Source organism: Eschrichtius robustus, chromosome 12 (genome assembly GCF_028021215.1).
Source record: "Eschrichtius robustus isolate mEscRob2 chromosome 12, mEscRob2.pri, whole genome shotgun sequence".
NCBI classification, from domain to species: Eukaryota; Metazoa; Chordata; class Mammalia; order Artiodactyla; family Eschrichtiidae; genus Eschrichtius; species Eschrichtius robustus.
Window position 1 is genome coordinate 42,939,765 of NC_090835.1, and position 16,664 is coordinate 42,956,428.

The 16,664-nt window shown below is 45.9% G+C and overlaps 1 protein-coding gene across 6 annotated transcripts in view; it reads left to right on the forward strand.

Moving 5' to 3' along the window:
• ZDHHC3 (zinc finger DHHC-type palmitoyltransferase 3) overlaps positions 1–16,664 on the forward strand; it is a 58,348-nt gene that overhangs the window by 3,456 nt on the left and 38,228 nt on the right. For 5 of the 6 annotated variants that reach the window (XM_068557195.1, XM_068557197.1, XM_068557198.1 and 2 more), the window contains exon 2: positions 12,610–12,939. In XM_068557195.1, coding sequence (XP_068413296.1) covers positions 12,634–12,939 — 306 coding nt within the window. In that variant the 5' untranslated portion in view covers positions 12,610–12,633. Of the gene's footprint in view, positions 1–12,609; positions 12,944–13,347; positions 13,452–16,664 lie in introns of all 6 variants that reach the window. The other variant, XM_068557200.1, reaches the window with a different exon arrangement.

A 16,664-nucleotide genomic window follows, 5' to 3' on the forward strand; every position in this document is an offset into this window, starting at 1 on the left:
GTAGTTAGATGAGAGGCTGGTCTATAATAAGGTGCTAATTGTGCCGGCCAGGCATCAAGAGCAACAGGTAAAGAGCTGCTGATAGCCACTGGTGGATAACTGTAACATTACACAGATGGAGTAAATCTGTCCCACCTAGACTTGGTTAATTAAAGCAATAAAAGTCAGTTATAGGAGAGCTTGGGGCAGTGCTGAGTCCGTGGTGCTGAAGTTGCAGAGAGTTCTTAAAAGAGACCTCTTAAAAGCCCAACAAGGGAACATTTTATTCCCAGTCTTAAACAGAGGTAGCCAAGTTTTAGGCCTTTTCCTTTGCATTCTCACAATTAGCCCAGCACCCCAGAAAAGCAAAAGCGAGCTATTGTTTTCCCTATAGATCCGTTTCCTTTAAACACTTTGCATTTGTCCTGCCTGTGCCTTGTCTTAAAGAATACTCGGTATAAATAACCTGTCATAGTCAGGCCAGCAGGTCTGTCTGTCTTGTCATTCTAGAAATCATAACTTGTGGTTCCAGTGATAGATAAATTGATGGGAATACATAGGTAAAGCTTATTCTCATTTAGAGGAAGGGTCTTCACGTGTGTTTCATTCTGAGCGAATGGCAGGGTGCTTCCTATGTCTTTCATTAGGGCATGTGTGAGAAAAGGGTGTCACATGTCCTGATTAGCAAATCTGGAAGTATTTAAACACGTACACACCCTGATAGCCATGGAAAGTAACAGAAGCTGAAGCAGCAGTGAAGGTGTGATACCTGGCTATAGACCTTTTGGGGGAAGTAAGGAGGCTAATGCCATGCTGCCTCGAATTTCTTCCTGTTTTCTGCATTTTTAAATCATTTGCCTTCCTCTTCAAAAGCAGATTTCCAGAGACAAATGGCCAGGTTATTGCTGACTTTTGACTGTGTAGGTAAGAAGACTACCTTGCATGTCCCACCTAATTCAGTCGTTCATCCAGGCAACGCGAGGAAACACCAGGAAAACTTCCTCCTTTCATAGTTTCTTCCAAACTGTAACATTCCTGGTATGTAGAGACTTGTTGATTGAACTCTTTGGATTTTCTGGTCTACCTGAGACATGAATATCTCCTGTTCATGGTCAGTGGGGATGGAATATCTTGGGGTAGGATTGATTTTTCACCTTAGGACAATGGCCCTAGTGGGACAAGTACAGTTCTGGCCGCAGTTCTGTTGCAATAAGTTTTGACTTTGCTTTGTACAAAGGGTGCGTTTCTAACCCAAGAAAGAGTAGCAGAGGATCTAGAAAGGCAGGTTGGCTAGGAAGATAATGATCTATGGTGGAAAGACTATTGGGCATCTATTCCAGTGATTAGACTTTGCCACTCACTTGCTTTGTGACTTTGAGTAAGTCAACCTCTCTAAACCTCATTTTACATGAAAATGCCTATCTTACCAGGTTATAGAAGTCAGAGTAGATCTCGGATATACAGACATTTAAACATTGAAAAATGGTCATGTTTAACTTTGGACTTTAAGACTTCTCTCTTTTACCACTTTGTAATATTTGATGTATTTTGATAGTGCTTTTCCCTCTCTGCAAAACATTAAATGAAAGAACAAAGGAAGTGGTAATTACATGCCATACTTCATTGAAAAAATTGAACATGCTCAGGAAAATTGCTAACAGACAACTGTTTCTTTTTGAATATTAACAAAGAATGGGGAAAGAAAGTTAAAGGATACTTTTGATAATAAAAAAAAAAATCCCAGAAATTAACAAAGATGTTGAATTTGTTTCTGAGAACAGAGGAATCAGAATCTCAGCCCTGCAGAGGACTTTAGCAATCAGCTCAATCTTGCCTCTTGTTTTATGGGTGAGGAAACTGAGGCCCATGGAGGGTAACTGTCTTGCCCCAAATCATGAGGTTAGTGAGCAGCAGGGTGGGGAGTAGAATTCTGGCCTCTTGACTCCAAGCCCAGTCTTCGTTCTGCTTAGCACTAGTCTCCCATCTATCTCCAAAGGCCTCTAACAGATGCCTCGCCTGGCAGGCAGGGGCTGTGGACTTGTAGGGCCTTGTTTCCTTGGGCCCAGGTTCCTCCCAAGGCTCTGCTCTTGCATTGCCACTTACAGGGCCTGAGCTGAGTGGGATCAGCAGGGACCTGAAAGCAAAATGGCTCCCCTCCTTGAAGCCTGGTACAGTTGTAGTAACTGGTTCTCTCTTCTCCTTCCCTAACTCCTCTTTCAGATCCCTCTAAGCACTTTTGCTTTTAGTCCCTAAGAAAGCCACGCTCTTGCCTGGGCGATGTCACAGTGGCTGCATATCTGCACATGGCACAATGTGGGGCCAGGTGCCATTTTCAGCCTTTGCTGGTTGGTCTCTGCTTAGCATGGGTGGGCTTTCCCTCAGAAAAAGCAGCGTGCTGGAACTTGGCCCTACAGGAAGTGTTCCCCAGCAGAAGCAGATTTTAGGGATTCAATCTTAGGGTGACTCTCCTTCACCCTAAGCTTCACAGCCCTCCTGCTGCCTAAGTTTAGGCAGGATCAGTCTTCTGAATGGTGGCTGGTGTTCAGCCAGGGCCCCACCTTAGAGCACAAAATGCTTAAGTTCAGGTCTGTGGTCTATGAACAGCACTGCATGTGGCCCACCCGAGAGTGCCATCTCTGGGTGACCATGTGTGGGCAAGAGGTTCAAACAGTAAGTAAGCCAAGGTCACTGGTAGAAACATCAGCACCCCTCCTCCTTTTGTTTCTAGTTAATGGGCAAAGTTAATGATGGTAGTGAGTAGTTAAAGGTAGGCTCTGGAATGAGAGCAGGGTTGGGAGTGTATCCTGTCTCCACTGCTTCCTAGCAGTATGAACATAGGGTAATCTTTCCATGCCTCAGTTTCCTCACCTCTAAAAGGGGGTGGGAAAGTGAGGACTTATCCTACAAGGTCCAGTACATATGAGGGTAGAGCAGGATGAGAGGTGCGTCTAGCGTACAGCCCAGTATAGTAGACCTTCAGTAAGAGTCAGGGCCCCGCTCCACGTTGGGCGTGCCCTGCACTGTGGCAGCTGCCAAGCAAAAGGCCCATCTTGGAACCTACCCTGACAGAGGCCAGGGGCAGTTCAGTGTCAGGTGAGATCATGCACCTGATTACAAAGGGTTCCATGTACTATAACACTTGTTGACAAATATTAATTGGGTAGCTAAATCAGTGATATATTGTTGCCTTTTTAAAGAGTTTCCTGCTGGGTTGCAGACTTCCTGGAAGGAGGAGTTAATGTAGGGAGATGGCCGCATAAGCAACAAGAGGATACCATCCATTAGACCTAGGTAGGAAGTTAGCTACCTCTCTAACCATTTTATGGAAATCAGCTGACTCCTTGAGTTTCATTTCTTTACCCATCTGTAGAAGAGGCTGGACCAGAGTTTGGAAGAGGTCAGCTAGTCCCTATGGTCTCTTCCCGAAAGGCGGTGTTTTTGAGGGCCCAAGTGTGTGAGGTGGCCTGGTGGGTGCTGTGCTCCATTGAAGAGGAAGCCGCCAGCAGCAAAATGGCTCATAGAAGAAAGAATGCTCCTTCTTTTTTTTTTTTTTTCCAAAGAATGAGTATTATAGGCTCCCAGGAGTGGAAGGAAAATCTGCTTAGAGTCCTTTTCTAAGGTTTTTTAAAAAAGAGTCACAAAGTTTAGAGAACTAGGCCTCCCCACTTGAGAGATGAAGACATTAAAGCTAAGTTGAAGTGACCTCTCCTTAGGTCCATGAATTGTGTGCGAGGGAGCAGGAAGCAGAACTCATGTTTCCTGCTTGGTCATTCCTCCTGTCCCCCTCTTGTAAAAAAAAAAGAAAGAAAGAAAAAGCAGCCACGTGCGGTGCTCAAAATGTGGTCTGTGGCGGCAAACAGAGCTGGTTTTGGATCCTGGCTTTATCTGATCTAGGGAATATTATTAAGAACCTCTACACCTCACTTTTTCTGTCATTACAATGAATAATAAAAGCTACTGTGCTAGGTTGTTGTGAGAATTTAGAGGGGCTGCTTTGTGTACATCCTCAGTCTTAATGGGCATTCAGTTAACGATAGTGCCCATCTCCATTCCTATAGCAGCACTGCATGTTCTAGGCAAAATCTCAGCTGCACTTGGATTTCCTCATCTGTAAAGCAGAAGAGTTTGACTAAAATCTATTAGATGGTCTTTAAGGTTCCTTCCCACTCTAAAATTCTGACTCAGATAGTGATTGTTTTTACCAGTTAATCTTATGCGTGGTCTTGTTTTAATTTTTTCTCATTGTTGCAACATATGATAAAGCACGCTCATAAAAAAGGATGAATGTGTTACCCAAATGAATGGTAGTTTCTACTGATCCCCAGTGTTTGTGACATATGTCATCCTATATGTGGGTGTGTATTTTTTTTAATAGATCTAGAAAGCTAGGAGGTGGTAAACTAGCCAGTTGTAGTACTGTAATAGTCAGTTGTAGTAAATGGAGGAACCGTTAGCCTCCATGAGCTTCCAAATCCCCAAACTTTTTTCTGAAATGCAGACTTATTGTTAGGAGTCTGAGTTTGCACATGAGTGGGTTTTATAGGAAGGTGGCTTTTACAGGAAGAAGGCAAATTTCGCTTACTGGCCACTTGCTGGTTCCCTCAGTGAATTTTAATGTATACAGGATTTGGTTTGGGCATGTGATATCTTCCTTCCTTCCTCCCTCTTTCCCTCCCTCCCTCCCTTCCTTTCTTTTTTCCTGTTTTTTGTTGAAGGTTAAGTATGACAGAGACAGCAGGCAGGCAGAGGGAGACAGACCCTCTTGTATAGAGAGACACAATGTAGACTCCTTGGTAAAGATCTTCTAGCACAGGCCAGCAGCTCTGCCTGTCTGGACACCTTCCTTGCCTGGCAAGGTGTGGTACAGAGGGTAAGATAAGGCACCCTTCCTTTGGACCACACCCTTACCTTTTGGAAAGACTTGAGTGACTCATTCTGGTTTTTTTATGAAACATTTCAAACATAGTGATTCATGGTTCATTCTCTTTTTCTGAGAATCATCCAAAAATGGGTATGAAATTTACAATCCTTTTGGACCTTTACACAAATTAAGAGAATTGTAACTCAGATAAATTCATTTTTTGCTAGATCAGGTTTATTTCCAAAGCTTCCAGGGAATGGACTATTTATTCATCTCTAAAGCTGTAGGACTGGTTTGTGAATACTTGAAGTCCATCACCCTAAAACGTGAGGAGTTCTGAATCTATACAGTTCCAAGATCTGCTTGTATGTTGTGCATGAATGCATGTGTGGACGTGAGAATGTGAGTGGGTGTGCTGTTTTAGGAAAGTAATCTTCACAGAGTCCTTTGAGATGCCTTTAAGGACTTGGTTTTAGATCTAGCTGAGCCACCCATGACTTTAGTGTAGTATCTTCTCTCAGGAAAGCAGCTGGCAATCTGAGAGGATCTGGGGTTCTTGGGACATTGCTGGATTGAGAACAGTGGGATTTGGGGGTTCTAATACATCCAGTACTGAACTTTTATGTGATGGTCATGCCTTTGACCCTTGTTCATAAAGCATGGACTTTTGGTCAATTTTCTTAGGCCAGGTGATGGATTTATAAGGGTTTGCCCCTCACTCAACAAATAATGATTAACTACAGTCACTGTAGCTGGATTCTGCCCATCACTAATTGTCAACACTAGGCCAGGCCAGGAGGCTAGCCTGGCCAACAAGCATCTATGGGCCATAGTGGAATGGGACCTCTGAGCTTGGCCTTAGAATCACCACTTTCAAACCCTTTCAGTTGCCCAGCCATGGATAGGCAGCATGGGAACTGAGTCATAAGTGATGTACTGCGAGGCCGATCCAGAACCCCAGTCCCTGGGGCTTACAGGACTCTAGATGGCACTTCACTAAATACATTTTTGTCTGCTTATTTGGATTAGTGGAAGGGCATGATTGTGGTCAGGCATAATGAAGCACGTGTGTTATAGGTGGATCTGGAGGCAATTCTCTGGACCAAAAGCAGTGGCGTTTTTTGGAAGTTAGCACTAATTTCAGTCATTTCTTGGTTTTTGCTTCTGGAACTCTAAGAAGGAAGACTAGATGGTTTTCTTAGACTTGCAACACTCTACTCCCCACAGAGCTCAGGTTGTCATTCTGGACACCATCTCTGCCTTATCATCGGGATCACCTTCTCTAGGGAGCTCCAGAACACCTCTGATCCTGCGAATCTCTTTCTCCTGTAGTTTTACCAGATTGGGAGCTGGGAGAGGGAAGGGCAGGGCCTGACCAGGGCAGCACACACACATTATTGTCATCCCTGGGTGTGAGTGCCCTGCACAGTTCCTTGTGGTTAGTGGCTGTTTCATGCATGTCTTTTTGAGTTGAATTGAAGAGAGGGGGCTTGAGAAAGCAAACAGGGCAAGGGCATGGGATGAAGAAGGCAGGGAAGGAAACTGGAGGAGGCTGCCCCACTGTGGTATGAGCGGGCTGGCAAGAGTGGTATTGAAGCTTCTGGGACCGACCAACCTCCCTGTGGACCTGCCCCAGAGGCTGAGCAGCCAGTTCTGCACACCTCCTCTCACGCAAGGACTCATGTCAGGAGTGGGTCCTTGGCAAAGAGCCTCAACCCCAAGGATTGGAATTTCCCTAATTGGAAAAGGAAAAGAGGTCAATATTTGCCTTTTCTGTTGTTACTAGGGACAGAGTGAAGGGAATGTGTACAGTTTGTTTCAAGGTGACTTTTCCCCCATATTCCTCAGATTTTCAGTTGGCTAATGTAAAGAAAGCTACTTCCGTTGCTTGTGGGGGAGCTGGGGGTTAAGAACATTTTTTAGAGCAGCGTGCCTTCCTTGGTTTTGATTGGACTGTTTGAAACTCTGAAGCGTGGATTGGAACATGCTGTTCGGTTCAGCCCTTAGTGTCTGGCTCTGCCAGACACCCTTGGCTGGGTTCTTTCCCAGATCACAGGCTCTCACTCGCCAGCGTGGGGCAGTGGGGAAACACAGCTCCTCTGTCCACCCTTTGGGCTCACGTGGTCTGAGTGTGGAACATGTGGGAACTTGAGTCAGAGTCACAGTCCTATCGGGGGCACCCTTCGCCGTCTAAAATACGACCACAGCCCTGAAAGTAATCAAACGAGGGCTCCAGGAGGTGGGTTGGGGGACACAAAGCTCATGGCATTTTACTCCTGTATTCATGTAATGAACACAGATAGTGCGTGGCTACTACATGCCAGGCACTGGCTAATGAAAAGACAGGGCTCCCAGCCCTCAAGGACTGTGTGGTAGGAGAACATAGCTGGTGTTCCCTAAAGGCCAGTTACCTACAATGAATACCTTTCTTTTACAAACAAATCTAACAAGATTTAGTTTTATTTGCTTTTCCAGTCCACAGCCAATTAGCACTAGTAAATAGAGGGTATGTTGGGAAGATTGGTAGCTGTAAACACAGAAATGACAGCCAGGAATGGAGGAGGAAGACAAAGAACCACACAAAGGAGATGCCAGAATTACAATTATAATAGTCTGCACAGGCCAGTTGGTGTGAGGCCGAGAGCCCAGTGGATCTCTGTACCCCCTGAGGACATCATTACCTAACACACTCCATTAATTGATGTTCCTGGTAATGACTCTAAATCATTCCGAAGAAATGGATGGTTATTGTACTTAAGACAGGAAGAGCTATAATATCCCTTTTTTGTTGTTTTTTATTTTACTTTTTAATATTTCCAGTTTAACCATCCAAATTGTTAAAATGTGTTTCTGCTTAGGAACAAGCCACAGTTACCTGGGAAATTTGCTTATGTGGGAGGGCCTATTCCTCAGGAAAACCACACCTATGAAACACAGCTCAAGTTTAGTCAACTCATTGCCATATGTACAATCAAGAATGAGCAATTGTCAGAGGACAGATAGAATACAGTCAGCTACCCTGAAGATACACCATGAGCATAATGTGATCACTGGAAGTATATAAACAAGAACGTTGCTCTAAAATTTATTTTCAGTGATTATCCATTTCTGAAAACCACACGGTTTATGATAATTGAAGAACAATGGAGTACACAGGTTGTGGTGAGATGACCCTCAGGCAGCAAATGACAGGAGGATACACTGCCACAGACGTAGGTTAGGGTGGGGTGAGTTGTCACTGACCATCTAGGTCACACTGAGCTGTTCTGCAGGGGAAGCAGGCAGACCTCGGAGATGTTGCAGGTTCAGTTCCAGACCACCGCAATAAAGTGAAAATTGCAATAAAGCAAGTCACATGATTTTTTTTTTTTTTTTGCAATAAAGCAAATCACATGCATATAAAAGTTACGTTTCTACTGTAGTCTACTGGGTGTGCAATAGCATTATGTCTAAAAAACAATGAGCATACCTTATTTGTTTGTTTGCTTTTGTTTTTTGGCTGTGCCACATGGCTTTCGGGATCTTAGTTCCCTGACCAGGGATCGAACCCGAGCCCATGGCAGTGAAAGCGCCAAGTCCTAACACCGGACTGCCAGGGAATTCCCATATACCTTATTTTAAAAATACTTTAATGCTCAAAAAAGCTAACCATCATCTGAGCCTTCAGCAAGTCATAATCTTTTTGCTGTTGGAGAGTCTTGCCTTGATGGCTGCAGACCAGTCAGGGTGGTGCTGAAGGCTGAGGTGGCAAAATAAGACAGCAGTGAAATTTGTGGCATTGATTGACTCTTCCTTTCAAGAACAGTTTCTCCGTAGTGTGCAATGCCGTTTGATAGCATTTTACACGTAGTAGACCGTCTTTCAGAATTGGACTCAATCCTCTCAAACCCTGCCGCTGCTTTATCAACTAAGTTTATGTACTATTCTAAGTCCTTTGCTGTCATTTCAACAATCTGCAGAGCATCTTCACCAGGAGTAGATTTTATCTCAAGAAACCACTTTCTTTGCTCATTCATAATAAGCAACTCCTTATCCATTCAAGTTTTATCAGGAGATTGCAGCAGTTCAGTCACATTTTCAGGCTCTACTTCTAATTCTACTTCTCTTGCTGTTTCCACCACATCTGCAGTGACTTCCTCGAGGCACTGAAGTCTTGATACCTCTCAAAGTCATACATGGAGGTTAGCATCACCTTCTTCCAAACTCCTGTTAATGTTGATATTTTGACCTCTCCCCACCAGTCACAAATATTCTTAATGGCATCTAGAATGGTGCATCCTTTCCAGAAGGTTTTCAATTGACTTTGCCCAGATCCATCAGAGAAATCACTGCTTATGGCAGCTGTAGTCTTATGAAATGTATTTCTTAAATAAGACTTGAAAGTCAGAATGCCTTTTTGATCTGTGGGCTGTAGAATGTTGGGTTGGCAGACATGAAAAAAACATTAATCTAGTTGTACATCTCCATCAGAGCTCTTGGGTGACCAAGTGCATTGTCAGTGAGCAGTACTATCTTGAAAGGAATCTTTTTTTTCTGAGCAGTAGGTCTCAACAGTGGGCTTAAAATAGTAAACCATGTTATAAACAGATGTGCTGTCATCTAGACTTCGTTTCCATTTATAGAGCACAGGCAAGAGTAGATTGAGCATGATTCTTAAGGACCTTAGGATTTTCAGAATGGTAAATGAGCACTGGCTTCAACTTCAAGTCACCAGCTGCATTAGAGAGTCCACCTGTCCTTAGAAGCTTTGAAGCCAGGTAGTGACTTCTCTCAAGCTACAAAAGTCCTAGATGGCATCTTCTTCCAATAGAAGGCTGTTTCGTCTACATTGGAAATTTGTTCTTTAGTGTAGCCACCTTTTATGAATTATCTTAGCTAGATCTTCTGGATAACTTGCTGGTGTAGCTTCCATGTCAGCACTTGCTGCTTCACCTTGCACTTTTATGTTATGGAGATCGCTTCTTTCCTTAAACTTCATGAACCAAACTCTGCTAATAAGCTCAGACTTTTCTTCTGCAACTTCCTCACTTCTCAAAGCCTTCATAGAATTGAAGAGAGTTAGGGCCATGCTCTGAGTTAGGCTTTGGCTTAAGGGAATATTATGACTGGTTTGATCTTCTGTCCAGACCGCGAAAACTTTCTCCACATCAGCAATAAAGCTGTTTCGCTTTCTTATCATTCGTGTGTTCACTGGAGTAGCACTTTTAATTTCCTTCAAGAACTTTTCCTTTGCATTCACAACTTGGCTAACTATTTGGTGCAAGAAGCCTAGCTTTTTGGACTGTCTCAGCTTTTGAAATGCCTTCCTCACTAAGCTTAATCAAATAGTAACATCAAAGGTTGCTGATCGCAGATCATATAACAATATAATAACAATGAAAACGGTTGAAATATTGCGAGGATTACCAAAATGTGACAGAGACAAATGCTGTTGGAAAAATGGCACCAATAGACTTGCTCAACACAGGGTTGCCGCAGACCTTCAATTTGTAAAAAAGTAGTATCTGCGAAGCATAATAAAGTGAAGAGAAATAAAACGAGGTGTGCCTGTGTTTATTTGGTGGGTGACAACTACCTAGAACCAGCAAACTTTTGTAAAGAGCCAGAGGAAATACTTTAGGCTAATGGATCTTTCCATCACAACTATTCAACCCTGCAAAACAGACATAGAGAATATAATATGTGTAATCGAATAGTATGGCTGTGGTCCAATAAAACTATTGGTTTAGAACTTAAATAGCAATCGTGGGGACATAGCTGATATGCATACAAATCAGTGTGGCAGCAGGAAAAACCAAGAGAATGCTTGCATTTGGAGGTTGTCAAAATGTTGAGCTTCCATCAGCTTTTGAATCATAATGGGATTTCAGCTTTTCGTTTGTTTGGTTTTGGTTGTACAGAGTTTAGAATTTTAGAATTTGCTTGCCATAGGTCAGGTCCCAGATGTCCCCAGTTTTCAATCTCCTGCTGTCCTTCTCTTTGGTGCTTCAGAAGGTATCCCTGCATCTTTCAATGCCTCTAGGTTGTCCCTGGCAACACTAATTGCCACTATCTTGTGAAGAGCACAAGGTTGCTCTATTGGAAAATTCTGGTTGAATGTGATAGTCACTCTGAGTATTTGTTGAGTCAGTGTTCCTTTGGACAAGCACGCAGTACACATTTAACTGCCTTTCAGCCATTAATTCTCTGCCACCGTGGGAGGGGAGGCCTTGGCCTTATTCTTTCATTATTAGTCAGTGCAAGTTTTGATTCCAGAATGTCTGTCATTTGAGTAGTAGTTACTGATCTGCCCTCTCAGCTTTCTGGACACATCCTTACTTTTCATGACTCTACTGTAGTCACTTCAGATCCTCTTTCTTCGTTGGGGGTGAGGGCAGTGGAGGAAGGAGGAAAATTGGGCAAAGGGTAAGGATAACCCAGTACAGCCGTTGAAAGCTTGCCCTTTCCCTTCAGAGCTGCAGTCTTCAGAAAAACACACAGAGCCAGTGCTGCTTTTGAGTGATTTCCTCTGCTGTGAAGTGACTTGAGTTCTCAAAAGACTGAGATGTTGCTTGCCTGCATCATAGACTGTGCTCCGGGTGGTTTTCCCATGGCCCCTACATCTGGCAGAGAACTGGAGCCATCACGGTTTCTGAGAAACCTGGTTGGTGAAACGACAGGCCCCAGAGTTTAAGATAAAGAACTGGAGCAGGGGAATCTGGGCTTGCCGTGTCTTGCAGCGTGTGCTGTGGACAGAGAGACTTCGGTTATCGAGTCTTAGTGATTTCATTGCTCTCTCCAGAGACTCAGCTGCAGCTGTGAGGAAGAAAGGACGCGTCGCTCAGCACTTGCTTCTGAAGTAACTGACGTCTTTCCTAGAGAGAAGACGTGCGCGCTGCCTGTGATGTGCGCAGGGTCTTGCGGTTGACAGCACGAGTAAAAGGCACCTCCAACTCCCTCGACCCTCACACCAACTGTGAGGAGGGGGCTGGGGCTGGAATGTGGGTGTTTTCCTAGGTCAGGAGACCAGAACTCACAAAGCCGCACAAGCAGGTGGTGCGGAACCATCTCTGGACTCATTGTCCAACATTCCTACGCTTTGCCCTATCACCACGAGTAGAGCAGAGCTCAGAGAGTCTCTCATTCCTGGAAAATAAACCATTTTGGCCGTAGGGCTAAGAACCCTAGCTTGTTTCAAGAACATTCCCCATCCTAGTGTGTGTTTTGCCTTTATTATTGGCTAATGCAGTGCAGTAAGTTAGAAGGGCTTCATGGTTGCAGCTTAACCCTAGTCCTAGGTTACCACTACTTTCCTCCTACTCAATCCCAACCAGCCTCAACACGAGTCTCTGGGCTTGTCCACAGTGTAGAGGCAGCAGTGTTACTGATGAAGAGAGTTTTCCCAGAGGGCCTGGTGCTCCCCTTCCCACCCCTTTGTCTTTTCGGTCAAACTTTGAACACATCTGTTAGTCCGCCTCCCAGCCGGTGTGCTGCGTGTGCTGCTGCTGCTCTGGCTGACCTCAGGCGAGGCATTTGCCCTTTGAAGCCTCCCCTTCCTTTATCTGTCGTGTGAAGGCCTTGGGCAGGGTGGCCCTGTTTCACCAAGGCTAGCTTAGCTTTCAGAAGTAGGGACAAGAACTCACATTGGAAATGAACAGAAGGTTTAGGCAGCTTTTCTGCAAGAAGTTCACACATGGATACTCATGGCTCGCTGTGGAAAGGTAACTTTGTCAAGTCTCCTTGATGACAAGACCACAGCAAATTTCTGGGTTCTTTTTTCTCTCTTCCAGATGCCAGTATGGACAGAATAGCTTATGATGCTTATCCCCGCCCACCACTTCCGAGACATTGAGCGCAAGCCAGAATACCTCCAGCCGGAGAAGTGCGTCCCACCTCCCCACCCCAGTCCTGTGGGAACCATGTGGTTTATCCGCGATGGCTGTGGCATCGCCTGTGCCGTTGTCACCTGGTTTCTGGTCCTCTATGCGGAGTTTGTGGTCCTCTTTGTCATGCTGATTCCATCCCGAGACTACGTGTACAGCATCATCAATGGAATTATGTTCAACCTGCTGGCCTTCTTGGCCCTGGCTTCCCACTGCCGGGCCATGTTGACGGACCCCGTGAGTATGTCTGGGCTTGTTTTGACCAGCCCACACTCTCCTCCTCTGGCCCTGGCATGGCCGCAGCCTGCATGTGCCCCCTGACCTTGGGAATGTGGAGAATAGGAGGGCCAGGGCTGGGGTGGGAAAGTGGACTCAGGCCCCACCGAGGGGACCCCATCTGTACCACAGCCTGTCTTGGTTGAATGATGCTTTCTGTACGTAGGTGTCTGCATTAATTGAGCCTACCATGGGAGGAGTTTGATCTAGAGGAGGCTTAGCCTCTAGTTAGAAAGGCACAGTGAGAAAACCACGAGGCTGGGGCCAGATGATCCGAGTGGAAAGCATGCTGGGGGTTGGATCAGGATGGGGCCTCCCAGTGAAGATAGGACTGGAGCGAGGTCAAGCTGAAATTAAAGCCCTATCCAGTTCCAGGAACCTGCACGACAGTGGCCTTTACCTTGTTTGGGCGAGGCTCATCTTTCCCTGAAAAGCTGGATAAGCCTGTTTCAGGCCCTAGCAAGTGCCTCTTGGTGAGTATCTGTGGGTAAAGCCATGGTTTTCTGCCCGATGACTTAGCTAAACATACCAAGCTGTGCAAGTGGCTGTTGAGTGTTAAATTCTCCGTTCCTGCTCATTATCTTGTATGGGAAAAGTGAGAGAGAGCGTTATTTGATAAACACCTCCTATGGCTTAATTGTTTCAGTATGTGGGACGAGTGTGTTTAAATTAAGAAAGGGAAAGCACTGCAAGTGGCAATGCACTGGCCGCACAGATTTCGTTTCTGTGAGTCCCGGGGAAAGCACAGTAAAAATGCTGGGTCCTGAGCTAGTTCCCTTCTCGGAGGGCTCCATTTCCTGCTGGTTCAGGTTGTGGATTGTTAATCCGTCCCTAGGGAAAGCCGCTTTCCCGGCTCAATCACGAGTCAGTGACCGGCCCATATGGCGCCTCTTCTCATGCACGTGCCTGGAGAGATCGCACACACTGGCAGGCAGGGGCCTGTTGGCCCAGTGTTAGCACTGCTTGTAGGATTGTTGAACAGCTGTCACCTGAAGGAAATGAAGTACATGGTTATAAGTGCCCTGAAACACAGGGTATAAACAGTTTTCCTCAGCAGCATCAATTTGATCATAATGGAAACAAATTAAGGGTTCATTCAGAAATTTTTATGATGCCCTTGCTATTGGGGATGCAAGAGTAAAAGACATTATTTGTCTCAGCTTATAATTTAGTGTCTGCTGAGCCCCAGGCACTCTTCCTTCTCTCAAGGTGCCCTCTGTCTAGAGGAGACGACAGGTGAGGTTAGCCCCGTGTGATGAAGGCTGTGGCAGAAGGAAGCACAAGTTGCTGTGGAAGAACAAAAATTAACCAGTCTAGGCAGGGGTGGCTGCCTGGAGGAGGTGACGCCCAGGCCAGTTCTTGTCAGAACAGTGTACATGGGCAGGGAAGGTGGAGGGTGATAGGGCAGGAAGACACTGACAGCATTCCAGGCAGAGGGAGCAGCATACACAGAGATACAGGAATGCAGGAGTGTGGTTGTTTCGAGTGGTAGGAACTTAGGAGAATGGGTTTGGTTTGGTGATGTGGCCAGAGTGCCAAAGAAGTGGGGTAGGAGTTGGAAAATGGGGCCAGCGAGAGCCCCTGAGGATTTTAAAAGAGTGATGAGATCAGATTGTCATTTTACAAGGATCACCGTGGCAGCAGTGAGGAGGAGCCCTGGGGGCACTGAGGAGTGGGACAAAATGAATGCCGTGTTTATTGAGTACCTACTATGTGAGAGGGTCCTTTTGAGCAATGGATGCAGCTGTGAACAAGACAGACCACAATCCCTGCCCTACTGCTGCCCACATCCTAGCGTAGGGCGTCAGGCAGTAAAGACGTGATGGAACAAGGTAATTTCAGAAGTCGAAAAGGGCTTTAAAGACAGCAAAACCGTGTGATCCAGGGTCTGTGGTAGTGACTTTTCTGGGGCGAAGGAGGAGTATTTATTTATTTATTTACTTACTTACTTACTTTTTATTTTATTTTATTTTTATTTAATTTTAATTTAATTTAATTTTATTTTATTTTTCCAGAATCCTAATCACTAGGCCACCAGGGAACTCCTGAAAGCTCATAGTGGTTTGGTTTGGTTTTAATTAATTAATTAATTTATTTTTGGCTGCGTTGGGTCTTCGTTGCTGCGCGCAGGCTTTCTCTAGTTGCGGCGAGTGGGGGCTACTCTTCGTTGCGGTGCGCCGGCTTCTCATTGTGGTGTCTTCTCTTGTTGCCGAGCATGGGCTCTAGGCGCGCGGGCTTCAGTAGTTGCGGCTTACGGGCTTAGTTGCTCTGCGGCATGTGGAATCTTCCTGAGCCAGGGCTCGAACCTGTGTCCCCTGCATTGGCAGGCGGATTCTTAACCACCGCACCACCAGGGAAGTCCCAGGAGGACTATTTAAATGAAGGTGATCTGAGAAGGACCCCTGAGGCGACGCCACTTGAGCTGAGGCCTAAATAACATGAAGGGGTAGGTCAGGCAGGTGAAGGTCAGAGGGCAGCGCCTTGCAGGCAGAGGAGAGGTACAAAGGCCCAGAGATAGGAGCGTGCTTGGCGTGTTTGAGAAACAGGACTCAGACCAGGGTGACCGGAGCATGGTGAGTGGAGGCGAGAGGGGCTGGAAGAGGTGGGGAGGGCTGCAGGAGCCAGGCCGGGCAGGACCTGTGGGCCGCGTGAGAACCTTGGTCTCTATTGTACAGTGAGAAACCATCAGAGAGGCATGATGTGACCTGATTTTTAAAAAGACACTGCCTTGTGCTTGCGATAGGGTTCTGAGGTGGGGCAAGTAGAAGCAGGAAGATGAGAGTTATCACAGTGGGCCACCGTGGTGGCAGCTCAGACCAAGGTGGGAGCGATGAGGCTGGGGGAGAGAAACTTTTGGATTTGGAATGTATTTTAAGCCCCTAGTGCTCAGGCCTGGCTGCATATTAGAATCCCTGGAGTAGCTTTCGAAAAGTACTGATGCCTTGGGCCCCATCCCCAGAGATTCTACTCTAATTGGTCTGGGATGGGGCCCTGGGATTGGGGTGCATTAAAGCTCCCAGGTATCCCTCATATTCATCCAGGTCTGAGAACCGCCATTCGGAAGAGTGACAAAAGGGGAGAGGGATCAGAGAGTGTGCCTTCCAAAGTCTTGGCTGGAGTAGCTGGGAGATTTGCTGGTCCCCTTTATTGAATGGGAGAGCCTGGGGAGAACAGATTTTGGAGGAGAAATCAAGACTTCTATTCTGGCCAAACTGTGTCTCTGTTACGTGTAAGCAGGAGTGCTAGGCAGGCAGTAGACAGCCAGGTCTGGGGCTGGTGGGGAGTTGGGATCAGAGAGTAGAGTGTGGAGTTTACTGGTTTCTAGAAGGCATGTGAATCAGGGCACTGGATGTCGGGTGGGAAGGAGAAGAGGCTTCTGCCCTGGCCTTCCTGCTACCCTCACACACGTGTGTTCTTTGACCTCCACATTGTGCCCTCTCCAGGGTCTTCCTCAGTCTGGCCCCTTGCAGTCGGATGCAGGAGAGAATGATTCTCACTGTATGTTGCTCGGCTTCCAATCCCAAATGAGAGCCACAGACTATATCCCAAACACCATTCAGCTTCTCATAGGTGTGTTTTGCTGTTGGCCTGAAAGAAAACAGGGCAAAAAAATAAAGCGTCTGCCAAATATCTACCATTAGTAAGGGGAGCAACTCAAAGCATGCCCTGCAGACCTGCCCCATCTC